This window comes from Emydura macquarii, unplaced genomic scaffold (genome assembly GCF_026122565.2).
Source record: "Emydura macquarii macquarii isolate MOO-44397 ecotype Brisbane River unplaced genomic scaffold, CSIRO-AGI_Emac_v2 contig_1254, whole genome shotgun sequence".
In the NCBI taxonomy this organism is placed as follows: domain Eukaryota; kingdom Metazoa; phylum Chordata; order Testudines; family Chelidae; genus Emydura; species Emydura macquarii.
Window position 1 is genome coordinate 10,138,780 of NW_027131391.1, and position 15,493 is coordinate 10,154,272.

At 59.5% G+C, this 15,493-nt stretch overlaps 1 protein-coding gene across 1 annotated transcript in view; it reads right to left on the minus strand.

Annotated features, from left to right (window-relative positions):
• The window catches only part of GAS2L1 (growth arrest specific 2 like 1), a 34,376-nt gene extending 21,305 nt beyond the window's left edge, over positions 1-13,071 (minus strand). The window contains exons 1-2 of the mRNA XM_067550257.1: positions 12,272-13,071; positions 10,676-11,345 (exon numbers count right to left, since the gene is read on the minus strand). Of these exons, the coding sequence (XP_067406358.1) occupies positions 10,676-11,326 (651 nt within the window). The 5' untranslated portion in view covers positions 11,327-11,345; positions 12,272-13,071. The remainder of the gene's footprint in view (positions 1-10,675; positions 11,346-12,271) is intronic.
• Positions 13,072-15,493: the final 2,422 nt, after the last annotated feature.

Sequence of the window (15,493 nt, forward strand, 5' to 3'; positions counted from 1 at the left end):
AGGCCTGGGAAGGACTCCTGGGGGAGCGGCCGGTCCTCTGCTCATGCAGGCAGGGCCGTCATTCAGTCCCCCGCATTGACGTCCCCGACACTGGCACCAGAGCGACGCCCTGGGAGCAGGTGCGCGATCAGAACCTCCTGGGAGAGAATCCAGGTGACCCTCAGCTGTGACTGGGCGCAATCCGCTGGGCCGCCAGGCACTGCTTCCCTCAGCCCCGAGCCAGCGCTCCCGGCTCGGAGCCACCTGCCAGCACACAGCCCCGTGGGGCGCTTTGGCCACGGGTCCCACGCTCCAAAGCGAGCTGGGTTTACATGCAGGCGTTAATGGCTCTGCTGTTCTCTCACCATCTTTCTTCCAGAGCCCCGTAACCAGCTATCCCAGTAACACCAGCTTCCTTTCGCTCCTCTGCCCCCACCTCCCGCCCACGGACTTTCCATTCTGCTTTCCCCAGCCACGCAGCTGCCAGCCGACGGCTATATTTGGGAAGGCAGTTTGAAACACGTCTGAGTCTCAATGGGGAGAGACGGCAAAGTTTACCACACGGATTACGCAGCCTCTCTGCCCACAGCCCAGGGGCTTTGTAGGACACCTCTATAAATGAAAGGCTTTCAGCTCAAAACACTTTACCAGGCAGCGAGGAATTCACCCATCCCCATAATGCAGCCCCCTCTGGGGTAGGTCATGGCAGCCTATGAACAGCACCCAGCAACACTAGCTGGCAGATTAAAACAGGACCCGCAGAGGAACATGGCAGCCAGCTGAAAACGGAAGTGAGGGTCAGAGCAGGGTGCGTGTGGTCGGCAGAGTCTGACAACGGATGAACAGGCCTTCAGACAAGGATCGGGATCCATGTCCCCGCCTGGAGGCTGCTGAAGAACGGACCCTCTGCGGTCGGAATGGAAACGGCGCGTGCAGGGTCCGAGCCCCCAGCCGCAGCGATCACGCGTCTGAAGATCACGCCCCACAAAACATCACCCAGCGGGGCCCCGGAGCTGCGGGCGCTCAGCTCCTTTCACCGCCCAGCCACTCCGGGAGGTGCCTGGAGAGTTAGCAGCTGCTTCAAGTGTGACAATCTGGGCCTAAACCAGGCCGTACACAGCAATCCATGCCCGGAGCCTCAGCACTGCCCAGCTGCCCCCACACGGCACCGGGCCAGCGTGCCCTCGGGCGCCACTGGCACGCAGAGCCGCATGCCTCGTAGGGAGATACGGGACAGATGGGCCCGATCCAGGCGTCTCCAGCTCTCCAGCCTGGCACAGGCCAGTTGGGCAGCAGGCTCGCTAAGGTCCCCGCGATCTGGTCTTTCGTCCTAGTCCTGCCCTCTCCGTCCTCGGGCTCAGCTTGGCTCCGACCCAAAACTTCTTCACTCACTCCTCCGCTCCCCTCCCCTCAGCCCCCACCCCCTTTCACAGGCAAGTCGCTGAGGCCCCCCTTCCCCCTGTAGCTTTGTCTGAGCTGGATCCCTGCACGGCCAGGGCCGACCAAGGCCTCCGAAGGCAGCCACTGACTGCAGCGTGTACTCAGTGGCCCTGCAGCAGCAAGCTGGTCCCACAGGCAGCTGCACGCCGCGTGGGAGCAGCGCTGCCCATGGTCTGGGCTGCGCTCACCAGCCGCCAGACCCATTGCTTTCACTCCAACATGTGGCATTTCCCAGGGACCCAGAACATCCCCTCCAGCTCCTGTCCAGCCTGGGGAGCCCCAGCGCCTGTCGCGCACCCCGCCCGCCCCTGCCAAGCCTGTAGCAATCCCTGCAGGCCCAGGACGCGTGGCTAAGCAGCCCTGCCCTGGCGAGCCGATGCGCTCTGTTCACCGCAGCGCAGGCTGGGCACTGGCGAGGGTTTCTTGGTACCAGGCCCACTGCGACGAGAATCAGATTTTCCTGGAGCTGACCAGGCCACGGCGATGCCAGGTGCCGCTGGCGCTAGGGGGCTTCGCCACCCACAGGAACAAGGCCGCGCTGTCAGCCTGCCAGGTGCAGTGATCACAGTAATACGCTCCCTTTCCACAGCATTTCATTGCAGTGGGCCCTGCACCCCCGCCCCCCGTGACGTAGGCACTATCCCCATTTCACTGACAGGGGAAACTGAGGCACTGCAACCTGTGCATGCAGTGAGTGACAGAAAAGAACCCAGGAGTCCTGACTCCCCCCCCGCCTGTGGTAAGCACTAGAGAATGCTGCCTTCTCCGGCTGCTGCTTGCTGAGACTCTGAGGACGAGCGTGGTCTGCTGCGACGGTCTGAACACACAGCTCCGGGAGAAACCTCCTGCAGAACGCTTGCCCCACGCTCCACCCCGCTTCTAAGGATGCCCATAAAAGCCTAGCGCATGTCACACGGCCGGTCATTACAAAGCAGAGAAAAATGCACGGCAGACGCTCTGCCTGGAGGAAGCGGCTTTAAAGCCCAGCATGATGGACGTGGCCATGTCTCTTCAGGGACGCAGTCAACCCCCCTTTGTTCACTGCAGGCACAGCCCTGAAGCCAGCCGTACTCCGATGGCTCCGGCTGGCCCCAGAGTGGATCACCCCCCAGACCCCTACTCCGGGCCCAGGATGCAGTCATGTCGTCCCAGGCAAACCCCACTGCATCGTGTCCCCCCCTTGCCCTCCTCCGCAAACCAGTCAGCCAGCGAGCAGCCACAACGCCGCAGTCCCCAGCACACAGAGGTCACGCACCCCAGCAGCGAGCTGGAAACGTAATGAGGAAGCGGGGCAGGGAGGGGCTTTACATGAAAAAGGGCTTTGAGATTAGGCAGTCAGGGGAGGTCAGGTCCCCCCCGAAGGCTCTTATTAAAGCATGCCTCAGTAATCCGGCCACGCACGCACACCCTGAGCTCCTCCAGGCTCAGCACCAGCAAACGGGGCGGGCACATGGCTCCCAGCTAGTACCAGCCCTCTGCTGGAGGGCGTGCTCCAGTCACCGGGGCCCGTCTCCTCTAACTTCCCCTTCCCAAGCCCCTCCTCCAAGTCTCTCCCCCCATCCCCTCCTGGCCCCCAGCCCTGCTCCCCACCTCCACCCTAGCTCCAGGCTGCGTCAGACCATCCCAACCAAAGCCAGGGCTTGAATGCAGCTGCCAGGCTGGAAAAACGCCAGACCCCCTTTCAGCTACCAGCCCAGCTGCCCCCCGTCACCAGCGGTGCTGAGCTGCCCCCTCGAGCTGCTGGGGCTCAGCCCGGCCTCCAGAGTGTTCCCGGACAACCCCCACTGCAAAGGGCTCAAGGGAGAGAACAGAGACCACAGTGATCTCGGCCACGGCCACGGCCACTTCAGTGTACACTTAACTCGGTGCAACGCCCCTTGGAGCAGTGGAACATGGGGCCCCGGGGCCATGCCCCAGACAGCACACTCCATCCCAGGGACCTGGCATTGCCAGTGGCCCACTGGGGCTGGCTGACGGGCACCGCCAGGGGCTGTCTGAGTAGGGGAAGGTTATTGCAGGTCCTCACACCCCCTCCCCCTTGCAGCCCCAGCGCTCCTGTGCTGGCCACGCTCCTGGATCTCCAGGTGGAAAGTGCAGCTGTCCCCTTGCAGAGACTCCAGGCCAACCTGCTGTTGGAGCAGCTGAGCGCCTGCACCGCAGCACAGCTGCCAGGCGCTCCGAGCCGGCGGCCACTGGCTGCCAGGAAGGCTGTAATTTTACCCTGCCCTTTAGAGAGGAGAAAAACATCTGCAATTGGTGCTGAGAAAATAAGTGGTGAGGTCTCCAAGGGAGCCCGAAATAGAGACGGGCCTGGGGGGGCGAACCCCAGCTCGCTGCCATGCACCCAGTCCTGGGGCAAAGAGCTCCAGGACCTCTCTGCACTGCCTGAGCACGCTGCCCCTCTCCAGCAGACGCCAACAGCTCCCCTCCTTCCTCACCACGTTACACGCCAGCCCCTGGGCAGGGATGCAGCAAACGGTGCCCAGACAAGACACAGGTCCCCGCTTAGCGACGCCACGTGCTCCCACAGGGGAGCTTCGCCGCCGGCGAGCACGGCCCCAAGGAGACCCTGCCACCCCTTGTGGGCGCCGTGACATCACAAAGGAGCCAAGAGGCCATTGGCTGGGTCTCATCATCGGGCGGGGCTCATGGCCCTGTCACCCACCCCCCAGGTGGATTCCAAGAGGCAGCAGATCTAACCTGAGCAATGGGAACCCAGGGTCCCCGTTCCCTAAACACTGCACTTCACCCCCTGCCCCCCCTGAGAGGTGCAGCCTTCCTGGAGTCGCTGCACCCCTGGCAAAAGTGACACTCCCACCTGGGGCAACAGTGGCGTGGGCCGCTGGCGCGGGGGTGCAGCAGCTGCACGCACAATCCCCTTAAACCCCCAACCCCACTAGCCACCAGCCTCTGCTGCAGCCAGGCTGCGATAAGCTCTGGCAGACCGGCCCTCCGCCAGGCTGGAGGTTGCTAGAGAGACATCAGCGTGCACACACCACGCAGTGCATTAGTCAGCATCAGCAAGGAGCCGCCCCCCACCCCTCTGCCAGTGGGAATCAGGGTGGGGAACCAACAGGATCCTGGGCTCTCTTGGCTGGAAACAGGAGACGTCTGGAGCCAGACAGATTTTCTCCCAGTGCTCAGGTGAAAAGCACATTACTCTGCAGCAAACCTTGCATCCCAGCCCTGCTGGCTGCAGGCAGTCACTGAATTACTGTGAATCACCGTGGCTGGCGGGAGCCTGGTAAAACTGGGTAAGGCTGAATTTGCAAGAGGATTCTGGGAGCAGGGCCTCTTAGCATTAGATAAAAAAGTTGCCCAGAGTGCTAGAACTGCACTGGGCCCTGACCTGAGCTACGCCCCGGGAACGTTTGCTCAGGAGCCCTGTGTGTATTTGTGCTGATCTGGGAGCCAATGGCCAGCTCTCCGAGCGAGCACACAGGAGACACAGACATGAAGGACTTGGAACTAACTGACCCATTAGGATAACGCAACATGAGGAGCCCAGGTGCATAATGAATGGGAAAGGCAATGGCGGCCGACCCTCAGTCTGTCCCTGCTGCCCATTAGAAAACCAAGGATAAAATGCTAGCAGGGACATGTGACTCCTTTGAAAAAAGTTCTGGCGGGGTAGCCCTGTTAGTCCGTAGACAGCAAAGACAGCGAGAGTCCTGCAGCACCTGAAAGACGAACACACTTCTGCGGGCATACGCTTTGGTGGGCTGACGTGATGCTGACGAAGTGGGTGGCAGCCCACGAAAGCGTGTGCCTGCAGAAATGTGTTCGTCTTTCAGGTGCTACAGGACTCTCGTTGTCTTTGGAAAAAAAGGTGCAAGTCCTGGGCAAGTCCTGGGCCACGCGCACGTCCATTAACCTCTGATGCAGGATGGAAAAGCTCCCGGGTAGCCAACACTCCGCTACGAGGGACTTTGGAACCAACTCCCCACTGCCAGGGAGCATTAAACAGACCAAGTACCTAGAAAGAAGAAGAAAAAGAAGAGAAGCGGCCTCCACCTAGAACTGGTAGCTCCACCTGCTCTGCTTGCCAATCAGGATACTGTGTAGGGCCAGCGTAGCTACCCAGGGTTTATGCTTGGGGAATGGACTTGTTAAGAAGAGGCGCTGCATGGCCTTTTGCTGCCTGTCCGTGGTGCTTTCAAATAAATAGCTCTGCACTAATGAAACCGACTCTGGGTTTTCACTGGCACCGATGCTGTATGTTTTGCCCAGCAGTGGGCTTTGTAAGGTCCGGCTCTTCAAGCCACATCACCAGTACCTGCCCGGCTGGCCTATTCTGCAAGGCCCGGTTCTGAAGCGATTCCCCTCTCCCAGGTGACGGGCCGGACAGGACCAGTGTGTCTCTCCCAGCTCATTTCTCGGATGCTCCTGGCAGCTTCATTTACACCAGTAGAGAGCAAAGCTAAGGGAGGGGACAGCAGCTGGGACCCGGCTCCTTTAAACCCGGTGTTACACGGCTCGGCTCAGCCCGGCCCAGCCCATGGGGGAAGGATGGTTCAGTGGTTAGGGTGCTACTCTGTGACATGGGAGACCTGGGCTCAGTTCCCTGACCTGGCACAGACTCCCTGTATGACCTGGAGAGAGTCACTCTCTGTGCCTCAGTTTCCCATCTGTTCACTGCAGATTACAGCTCTGCCCCACAGAAGTGTGTAGGGATAAATCCACTGAAGACTGTGAAGGGCTTGATACTCCAGTGACGGGGGCCAGAGACATACCACATAGATCCCACACTCTAGAAAAATCCCTGCAGCAACTGTCATCCCTTTCAGTCCCTCCCAGCACCCACCACACCCCACCCAAGGCTTATCAGTGCCCAAGAATAAACTAAGCAAAGTCACTGTCAACAAAGAGAGGAGCGGCAAGTTCCCGGGTTAAATGTAATCATGGCTGGGCAGTGGAGAGCCATGATCACGCCAACTAACTGGCTGTGCACACCTCTTAGCCTAGTACCACTGCCGCCATGCCCCGCCTTGAGGAGGTTTGTCTCATCCACCCCCTCCGGCTGGTCTTGACCATAAACTCTCCTGAGCAGGAACTGTCCTTTATGGTCATCTGTACAGCACCTGACTCAAGGGGGCCCAGCAGAGCTGGTGCTGTGGTGGTGGTAACACTTATGTGACCATGAGGACAGGGCTCCCTGCCCAGCACCCTGGGTATGGCATAGCAGGAGACAGCCGCCTCCTCCCCCAGGTACGGGCCCAGCAGGGAGCACCACCCCCTCTATGGTCAGAGGAACAGTTCCATCCAAGTTCATCCCTGCTGCATGGCCAGGGGAGAGCATGGCGCGACCCAGGGATGGAGCTGTACGTCCCCACCCCTGCCCTCACTGGTTTCTGCAAATCTCAAGCAGAGAAGCCAGGACAGAAATCTCACGAGAGAGCAGGCGCAAACCCACCGTGCCCCCTGCTTCCTGCTTGTGGCCTGGCCGGGAAACCCCTGGAGAACAGAGCCAGGAAGTGCAGAGCCTCACGTGGGAGCAAGTGGCATTTGGCATCTGTAAGATCACAGGATTTGCAGCAGAGAGATCCCTGAGTGGATTCGGGGAGCAGGGCGGTGAGCTGTGAGCTTCAGGAGAGCTCCTCTTAGCTCCCAACCCAGGAGCCACTAGACAGTTGAGGACATCAGCGTTTCACCACGCTGAGGCTTTTCTCTGTGCCTCAGTTTCCCCACCTGGCCAATGGGATAATTGCTCTTTCTGCAGAGGTCAAGAACTGAGGCCGAGCCAAACGCAAGGTCCAGAAGTGGACTAGCTGGGGCATGGAGGGTCGGAGCTCTGGCTCTGCTGTGAGCACGTTCACTCCCCAGCAGTGGGCGAGACTCTCTGTCCCTGGCCGTGCCAGGTGAGACCCTGCAGCCGCCCTGACTTCACCCGCTCCACACCCTCCAGCCAGCCCAGGCTCCTTCCAAACGCCAGTCGGGCCAGGGGGCTGCAGCACCAAGGACGAGGCCCTGGGTTGGGGTCTGACTGTCCCAGCACCACCAGCGGTCCCGGGAAGCTGCAACTGCCACATCTACCCTGATCAGCTGGTCCTCCTGCCCACCCCACATGCAGGGCATGCTGGTTCCCACAGCAGCGCTGGGCACCAGGGGACAGCTGCCTTGGGAGCCCCAGAATCAGGCCCAGATTAAGGAATTTGGGGGCTCCAAGTACTATGGAAACTGGGGGACCCCTCCCGCCCACACACTGCCCCCTCCCCACCCCACGCACCGCCAAATGCCCCTCCCATCCCCATATATCTCCACAGCCCTCCCGCACCCCACAGCCCCCACGCATCCCAGCAGCTGACATACACCCCACTTACCGCAGCCCCCATGCCATAGCCCCACCATCCCCCACTCACTCCATCCCCCCAATCCCCTATAACTCACCCCACTCATCCCTCAACCCCTCCCCCCAAACTGCCCACCCGCCCCACTGCCCACCATCAATTGCCCCAGGGACCTTCCTGGGTGTTCACCAGCCCCAGCACATCCCCCCTCTCCCTTCCTCCGCCAGTGTTCGGCTTCCGTCTCGCACTAGAACAGCTTGTCCCAATCCCAGCCACCCATCGCCTGACCCGCGCTCGCACAGCCCCGCGTGGCTGGACTTTGGCCCATGACGGAGCAGCGGCCAGGCCAAACCTGAGTGAGTGGTGCCCGAGGTCCCAGTGCCACTCGGTTCTGGGCTCTCCCTGGGCGCAGCACAAGAGCGCCTTGGTTTACCCTGGCCAGCCCGAAGCAGCGTGGGAAAGCCATGCTCCACGTGCGCACGCCAGAACGGCACTGCCAGAGCAACGCAGGAGGAATCAGGAGGAACCAGCCACCTAGAATCTCCCCAGGGGGATCCAGGTTCAGCACCATCCCTGCTTCCAGCCCTCGGCTAGGGCAGATTGGGGTCAGGCCCGAGGCTACTCCCGGGCAGAGGGGTTCACTGGGAATCAGGCTCAGCCTCCCTGGATGCAACACTGCAAGGGGGAGAGAAACCAGGGTTTCACCAGGCTGATTCCCCTGCAGGGCCCCTCCCAGGAGCAGACTCAGACGGCCCTCTGCACCGACAAAGCCGCTCGCTGGTTTGCTTTGCACAGTGGGTGTGTCGCACCTTGGGACAAGCCAACGTTTCTGCGCCCTTCCACTTGAGAAGCTATAAAGCAAACTCCATGTCTAAAAATAAAGCCGGCGATTTACCAAGGGCTTCATTTCAGCCTGTGTTCTTTGGAAAAGAGAGACTGCTTCTGCAACCACAGGGGCAGTCTGAAAGCAGCATTTAGGACCTGCAGCTCCTGGGACTGGGAAATAACTTGGAGATCTCCCTTTGCCCTATTTCCTAGGCCCCCAGGCTTCAGCCTAACCCTACCAGCTACCCTGCTTTCCAGGTCAGCCCAGCACCAGGCTTTGGGACTGGGAGAACAGCCGTTTTCTCAAAATGGAAAAAATGTGCAATGGAGCTTCAGCTGAGTGGAGAGAATCTGATTATAATGGTCTCATTTCCCAGGAGAGCCTGATGTCTCCATTGGAGACGGGTGCCGACAGCCCAGCCTGGCTTTGCCAGAGCTTGCTGGGATGGGATGGTGTTTCCCAGCAGTCAGTGCTAGGAGTCCCTTTTGACAAGTAACAAATAAGCGAGCAGCAAGATCAAAACCTCGCAGCTACAACAGGTAACGAGGAAAACAGGCGTGATTGGACATGTCAGACTTTCCCCTAAGGGGACCGGGACACACACAGCTTTCCTGGAGGTATCTGGCTTTGCTACTGGCACACTCTGCCTTTGCAACTGAATGCACCTGAGGAGTGGCTCACCGAGACTGCAGCCCCTGTTACTGGCTCTAATGATATTTACCCACACCAGGGTCATCAGCGGTGAGGAGAGAGGAAATTAGACCAGCTCCTATACGAGCCCATAATTCAGCATGGCCAGCCCTCTTTGCTAACCATGACTCAGCAGTACAGAGACTGGGAAAAGCAGCTTTTATAAAAGCCCCAAGATCAAGAGACACCCCCCCACAATCGTAGTGCAAGCCCCAATGAAAAGTGCTGTGTTCACTCAACACACCAGTCCCCGCCCCCAAGGACCCACAGCCAGCAGCATCAAGAACCGGAAAGTGAGAGAGTCACCTGCACTGATTTCCAGCAATGGAGAAAGGGGCAGGAAACAAACGGACCATGAACAGTAATGAGCACATTTCACTTTAACTCATCTAAGGCATCATTAGTCATGGGGAAAGGAGTTGGCTTACAATGCATTTTAAGGTGGCAGTGCCCCTTTAAAGGTATGGACACTTGTTGTCATTAGGTTTCAGAGTTAACATCACCCAGCGATGGATGGGAGAAATTCACCGCAGAGCTGTTGTTTCCAGTGACGGGGTCAGACAGCACTGTCTCGGGGCCATACAGAATGACTGCTTCCCAGGCATTCAGGGTTAACAACTTTTTTTTTTTTTTTTTTTAAATGACAGTGAAAGTTTAAAGTTTCCCTGCCAGAACCATTGAGGTGGCCAGAGAATCGCGGACTTGGTTCATCCCCATGTACCAGCTCAGTCCAGCACCCACCCCCGCCGACCCCACTGCCCCACTCAGCTGCAATCACACTCACGCTTGGCCTGGCACACCCATCCCTGGGGTCGGAAGGCCCAGTCGGTGCCCAAGGACCGTCCCAGCCTTGGCCTCTCTATCGAGCAGGCCAGTCATGATGCAGATTTGCTGGGATGTGGGCAAACTCCTGCCCTTCCCATCGCCATTTCACAGGGCCACCACACAGCCCTCAGAAGGGCAACTTCTCACCAACCACCTGGGCCATTCCCTCTGCCCCCCATATCCAAACCCCATCACCAAACCCTCTGCCACACAGCAGCCCCAGCTTCCATCTCCATCAGAACCCTTCCCCCAGTCTACCCGAGTTCTGCCTGCCAGGATCGCCCCCGTTACAATGAGTGCCCAGGACAGCCCCCTTCCCGCCCTGGGGCCAGCCCGTGTCTGGGAGTGGGACTGGGCACCAGGAGGGAGAATGCACCAGGCTACAGCTGCTCTGAGCAAGCAGGATGGAAACAGGAGCCTAGAAACAAGGTGGGGTGGGAGGAAATGTAACCACTGGTGAATGGAGAGGACCAGTGCCTTCCAGTTACCGCCCCAGTACAAGGCATTGCTAAGGGCTCAGATCACTAGGAGAGCCACGCCAGGTAACGGTGGGAGGAGAGGGTCTCGTGTGCGCTTATAAAAGTTACCTAGGGGCACAAGAGACCCACATAATGGAATAGTCTCTCACCAGCTCATCCAGGTTCTTGAGGTCACACAAGGAGATTCTCTGCATCCTGCCAGGGTAGACAGGTGATTCCGGGCCCAGGTCCTGGCTATGCTGCTGGGTTTCCAGCCCCGCGTAGGTTATCTGATCCCTCATCTCCTCTTCAATCTCCTCCTCCATCTGGATCAGCATGGGGGCCAGCATCCCAAACTTGGAGCCCCTCCTGGCGACCTCCAGAAGACACAGGACGAAGTTCTTCTCATTCTTCTTCAGCACCAGGTCATTGGTTTCGAACATCAGCACGTCCTGGATGCCCAGGTCCTGCCGGCACCACTGGATGAAATTGGAGACGTTGTCCCTGGCGACGAAGGAGCCGGGCACCACGTTCTTGGCCTGGTAGACCACCTCGTTTTGGGGCACCCTCATGCAGGCTGCAGCTTCTGGGTAGCGCTGCTGGAAGTCCAGAGCAATGCGGTTGACATTGTTGGCATGTTGGCAGAGGTCATATCCGGTCTCCAGAATCTCCATGAAGTTCTCCACCAGGATATGCAAGTCATAGAGGGTGTTGAGCCACTCAGCCAGGTCCTCCTTCATGGCGTAGAGATACTCCTCGCTGGACCGGAAAGGCCGGATGCTCTTGGAAGCTGCAGACTGGATGTTGCTCTGCTCAGCCATCTTGGGTTCTTGGACGTCACTTTGGCGAGAAGATGACACACGTCAGAGAGAGAAAAGCAAAGACCAGCACCCCTCCCCCGACTGCCCCACCTCCCACCGAGCGCAAGAAGCCCAGCCATGGGAACCAATTGCAACAGCAGGGTCCAGGTGCCAGCTAGTGGGTGGGAGGCAGCCCAGCCCCAGGGGCAAGCTGGGTGTCAGGAGGCCTAGGTTCTGCATATGGACGCTGGGCAAGTCCCTTCCCTTCCCCTTTCTGTGCCTCAGTTTCCCCCTCCATCTGTAAATGGGGGGCTGTGAGCTGCACCCCACCTGCAGGAAGTGCTTCGAGCTCTTGGGACCGGATTTCCAGTATTCAGCAACCCCAACTCCCACCGACTTCATCGGAAATTGCAAGCGCCCAGCACCGCTGCACGCGGGTCCCGATCCCCGGCGCGGCTAGCCGGAGTGCGGCCTGCAGGGCCCCTTCCTTCCGCGCTCGGCTCTCAAAACCCGGGGAATATCTCCAGCCCTTGGGCATCCGTTTGCTTTTTAGCTGCGGGAACAAGGAGCTGACTGCCCGGCGCACACCGCAGGGAGGCCTGGCCTGCGGGAGGCAGCGGCAGCGGCGGCAGGGCCGGATTTACCGGCTCCTTTCAGGTGCCTGACAAGCCGCTTTTGGCTACAGTCCTGGTGCCAGGGCGACTCACAACAGGGGGTCCCCGGCCGGCCGCCCCCCACATTCAGAGCGTGTGCGCCGCGGGGACCCGCAGGCGCTCGGGGGGGGCACACACCGGCCCCTGTAAGGATCCGGGGGTGCGGCAGCGCGACCCCCCCCCCCCCCCGCCGGCGGATCCTGCCCCCCCGGGGCCGCTCACCCCGCGCCGGGCGGACACAAGCCGAGCCGGGCCGCGCCGGGCCGAGCCGAGCCGCGTTTCCAGGGAAGAGGCGCGGATCGGCGCCGCTCACCTGAGTCACCGGCGGCCCGCGCCCCTCCGCAGCCGGCCAGGGCGGGCGCCAGCCGCGGCGATGCGCCGACTCCGAGCGGCCCCGGCCCCGTCCCGGGACACGTCCCGCCCCGCCGCGCCCGGGCGGCTGCTGCTCATCGCCGGGGGCTCCACGTGCGGCTTCTCCGGAGCGCGGGCGGGGGGCTCTGCCCCGGCCCCCGGCCCTGCCCCGCCTCAGCTCCTGGGAGGCAGCGCCGGGGACTCGCCGCCCTCCGCTCGCTAACCCGCCAGGCTCGGCTCAGGGGCGCTGCTCCCGGCCCGGCCCGGCTGGGAGACTCGGCGGGGCGGGCAGCGCAGCGGAGCCGCTCCCGCTAATCCCGGCCCCGCAGGGAGGTGAAGCCCGGTCGGGTGAGCCGGGCTGTCTCCGGGCTGCGGCGTGTCCCAGCCGGCGGGGCGGGGCGGGGCGGGCCGGGAGTTCGCGGCTGTTCCCCGCGGGACGTGTTTCGGTTCCGATCGCCCTGGAAACTCCCCACCCAGCTTCCCTCTGCCCAGTGCCCGCCGCCGACTGCAGCCAAGAGGCAGGCGAACCGCCCAGCTCCTCCCCCGGGATCTGGAGCCGGCCCTGGCCCCGGCCCAGGCCGGGCTGGCGAGCGATCGCACCCACTATTAAAGCGACAGCGCTCCATTAGTTCTTCAGCGATTCCCTTCCCGCCCGGGCCCCGCCACTGCTTGTTTGGCGACTGCACAACGACGAGGCCCCGGAGGTGGCCGGGAGGTTCGTTTTTGTGCCTCGGCAGAGATCTGGGGAGAGGAATTGTCAGTGGGTGGCAGGAGGGTGGGTGGCAGGCGATAACCCGGGGGCGGTGCCATGGACAGACAGCAGCCAGGTGAGATCCGTTCTGGGGCTACCAGAGAAGGCAGCGTGGCTCAGGGGCGAGGGCACAAACTCCTGTCTGCAAACTGCTCCAGCTGTGCCTACGGGTAGTCTGTTGGATGGGCCCGGGGACTTTTCTAGGGCACCTTGAGGTCTGGAGAGGAAAGCAATACATGCAGCAGACTAGAGCCAGGACACCTGGGTTTTATTTTCAGTTCTGCTGGAGACTCATGGGGTGACCTAGTGCCTCAGCGTCCCTGTCTGTACAATGGGCACAATGACATGTGGCTTTGTGATGCGCTCCGAGGTCTGCAGAGGAGAGGCGCTGCTGAAGTGTTCTGTGTCAGTAGCTAGACCACTGTGAGCACAATATAGTCCAACAGTGGTGCAGGTGCAGAACTGGCGCTGAAACGCGCACGTTCTTTGCAGTTTCTCTTCCAGTTTAAAAAAGAAAAACAAAAGTAAAACAATTGTCACTGAAATATCAGTGTCCAGACGGCGTCTGTACCCGCAGCAGCCAGGTTCGGTAAGGACGGGCCGAGCGAAGCATCGGTTTTGAGCTGGTGGGAGTCTGCCATGCAGGGCCTCCTCTCGGCTGTGCTCTCGGAGTGCTTTGCAAAGGTTGGTTTTGGACATAGAGAAGCTGTGTCTTTAAGACATTAAATGATCTCATTCTTCCTGCCTGTGACACAGCTAGCTAGGCCAGTATTTGTCAGTGGCTGAGTCATGACCTCATTGTCAAGTCCATCTTTAAAGCCCCGGGCAGCTGCACCAAGAAATGCACGGCAGTTTGCAGGAAGGAGCCGATGTTTGAAACGAAGAATCAGGTGGGAGTTTTTGAAAAGAAGAGAGAAGCTGCGTTCTCGAAGCAGGCGGTTGTTTGAAGTAGCATCTCGGAGAGGCTGTCTTGCCTAGTGAACGGAGCAAGGGGCAGCATAAGGACTCCTGGGTGCTGCTTGCTGAGTAATCTCAGGCTAATGCTTTCAAAAGGGGCTGGTAATCTGGGGGGAGAACCTGGAGCCTGACTCTCAGAAGCTCTAAGTATGTCCCCCTCCCCCCCCACACGGGAGGCCAATGGAAGCTTACACCCAGTGGCATCCCTGAAACTGACTCACTCACCCCCAAAAATGTGGCTCTGTACCCTCATATGCCTCAGTTTCCCCCATCTTCAAAGGAGGATAACAATAACAACCTCGCAGCTTTGTAGAGAACTACGATGGGCGGGCCCAAGGTTTATTGTTACCTGTGTCCCCTGTTCCTTTAACGAGGACTTGTCCCAGGAGCCTTGGCTGAGCCAGGAACTGCAGCCGCCTCTCCCGTGTGCCAGCCCAGTACCACAGCCATTAGACCGTCCTCCCTTTCAGCAACAGGGAAGACGCTTTCACACTCTGGGGTCCCACCACCAGCAATGTGACTAAGGGGGAACACCAGGCCTGCCAGCACCACTGCTTCACAGATCGCTGGGCCCTTGGGTGCAGGATAGGAGGCTGGGCGCTGGTAGAGTTGGAAACAAAGGCCTGGCTAGAAATTGACAGGGAAAGGCAGCTCTGGTTTGCAGTTCTGCAGAGCCAAGAGTTAAAGTTAAAGCAGGGTTTACTTTCAGCCAGGAGGAGGAAGGGCCCATGGGCTGGGAGCTGCTGCCACCTCCTGGTCATTAAGCCAAGCACATTGGTGCAGCTGGAGTGGAGATTTCAAGCTGTTTCAATGGTCTGTACAAAAGATGATCTAGGCAAACACCGGCCAGCCTGCACAGGCAGAGGGAAGGAATTTTCCACCCTGGAGTGACGGAGTGCCTGGGTGCTGCTGAGTGGATTTGAAAATACACCAGGATTACATAAGAACGGCCACACTGGGTCAGACCAATGGCTGGTCTAGCCCAGTATCCTGTCTCCCAATTGTGGCCAATGCCAAGTGCTACAGAGGGAATGAACAGACCAGATAATCATCAAGTGATCATCCTGTTGGCCATTTCCAACCTCTGGCAAACAGCAACCCCTGCCTGTCCTGGATACTAGCCATGGATGGACCTATCCTCCATGAACTTATCTAGTTCTTTTGCAAACCCTGTTATAGTCTTGGCCTTCACAACATCCTCTGGCAAGGAGTTCCACAGGTTGTGTGTGTGTTGGGTGAAGAAATACTTCCTTGTATTCATTTTAAACCTGCTGCTTATTCATTTCATTGGGTGACCCCTACTTCTTGTGTTAAGAGAAGTAAATAACACTTCCCTATTCACTTTCTCCACACCAGTCATGATTAGACCTTTGTTATATCCCCCTGCAGTTGTCACTTTTCCAAGCTGAAAAGTTCGTCTTATTAATCTCTCCTCGTATGGAAACTTTTCCACACCCTTAGTCATTTTAGTTGCCC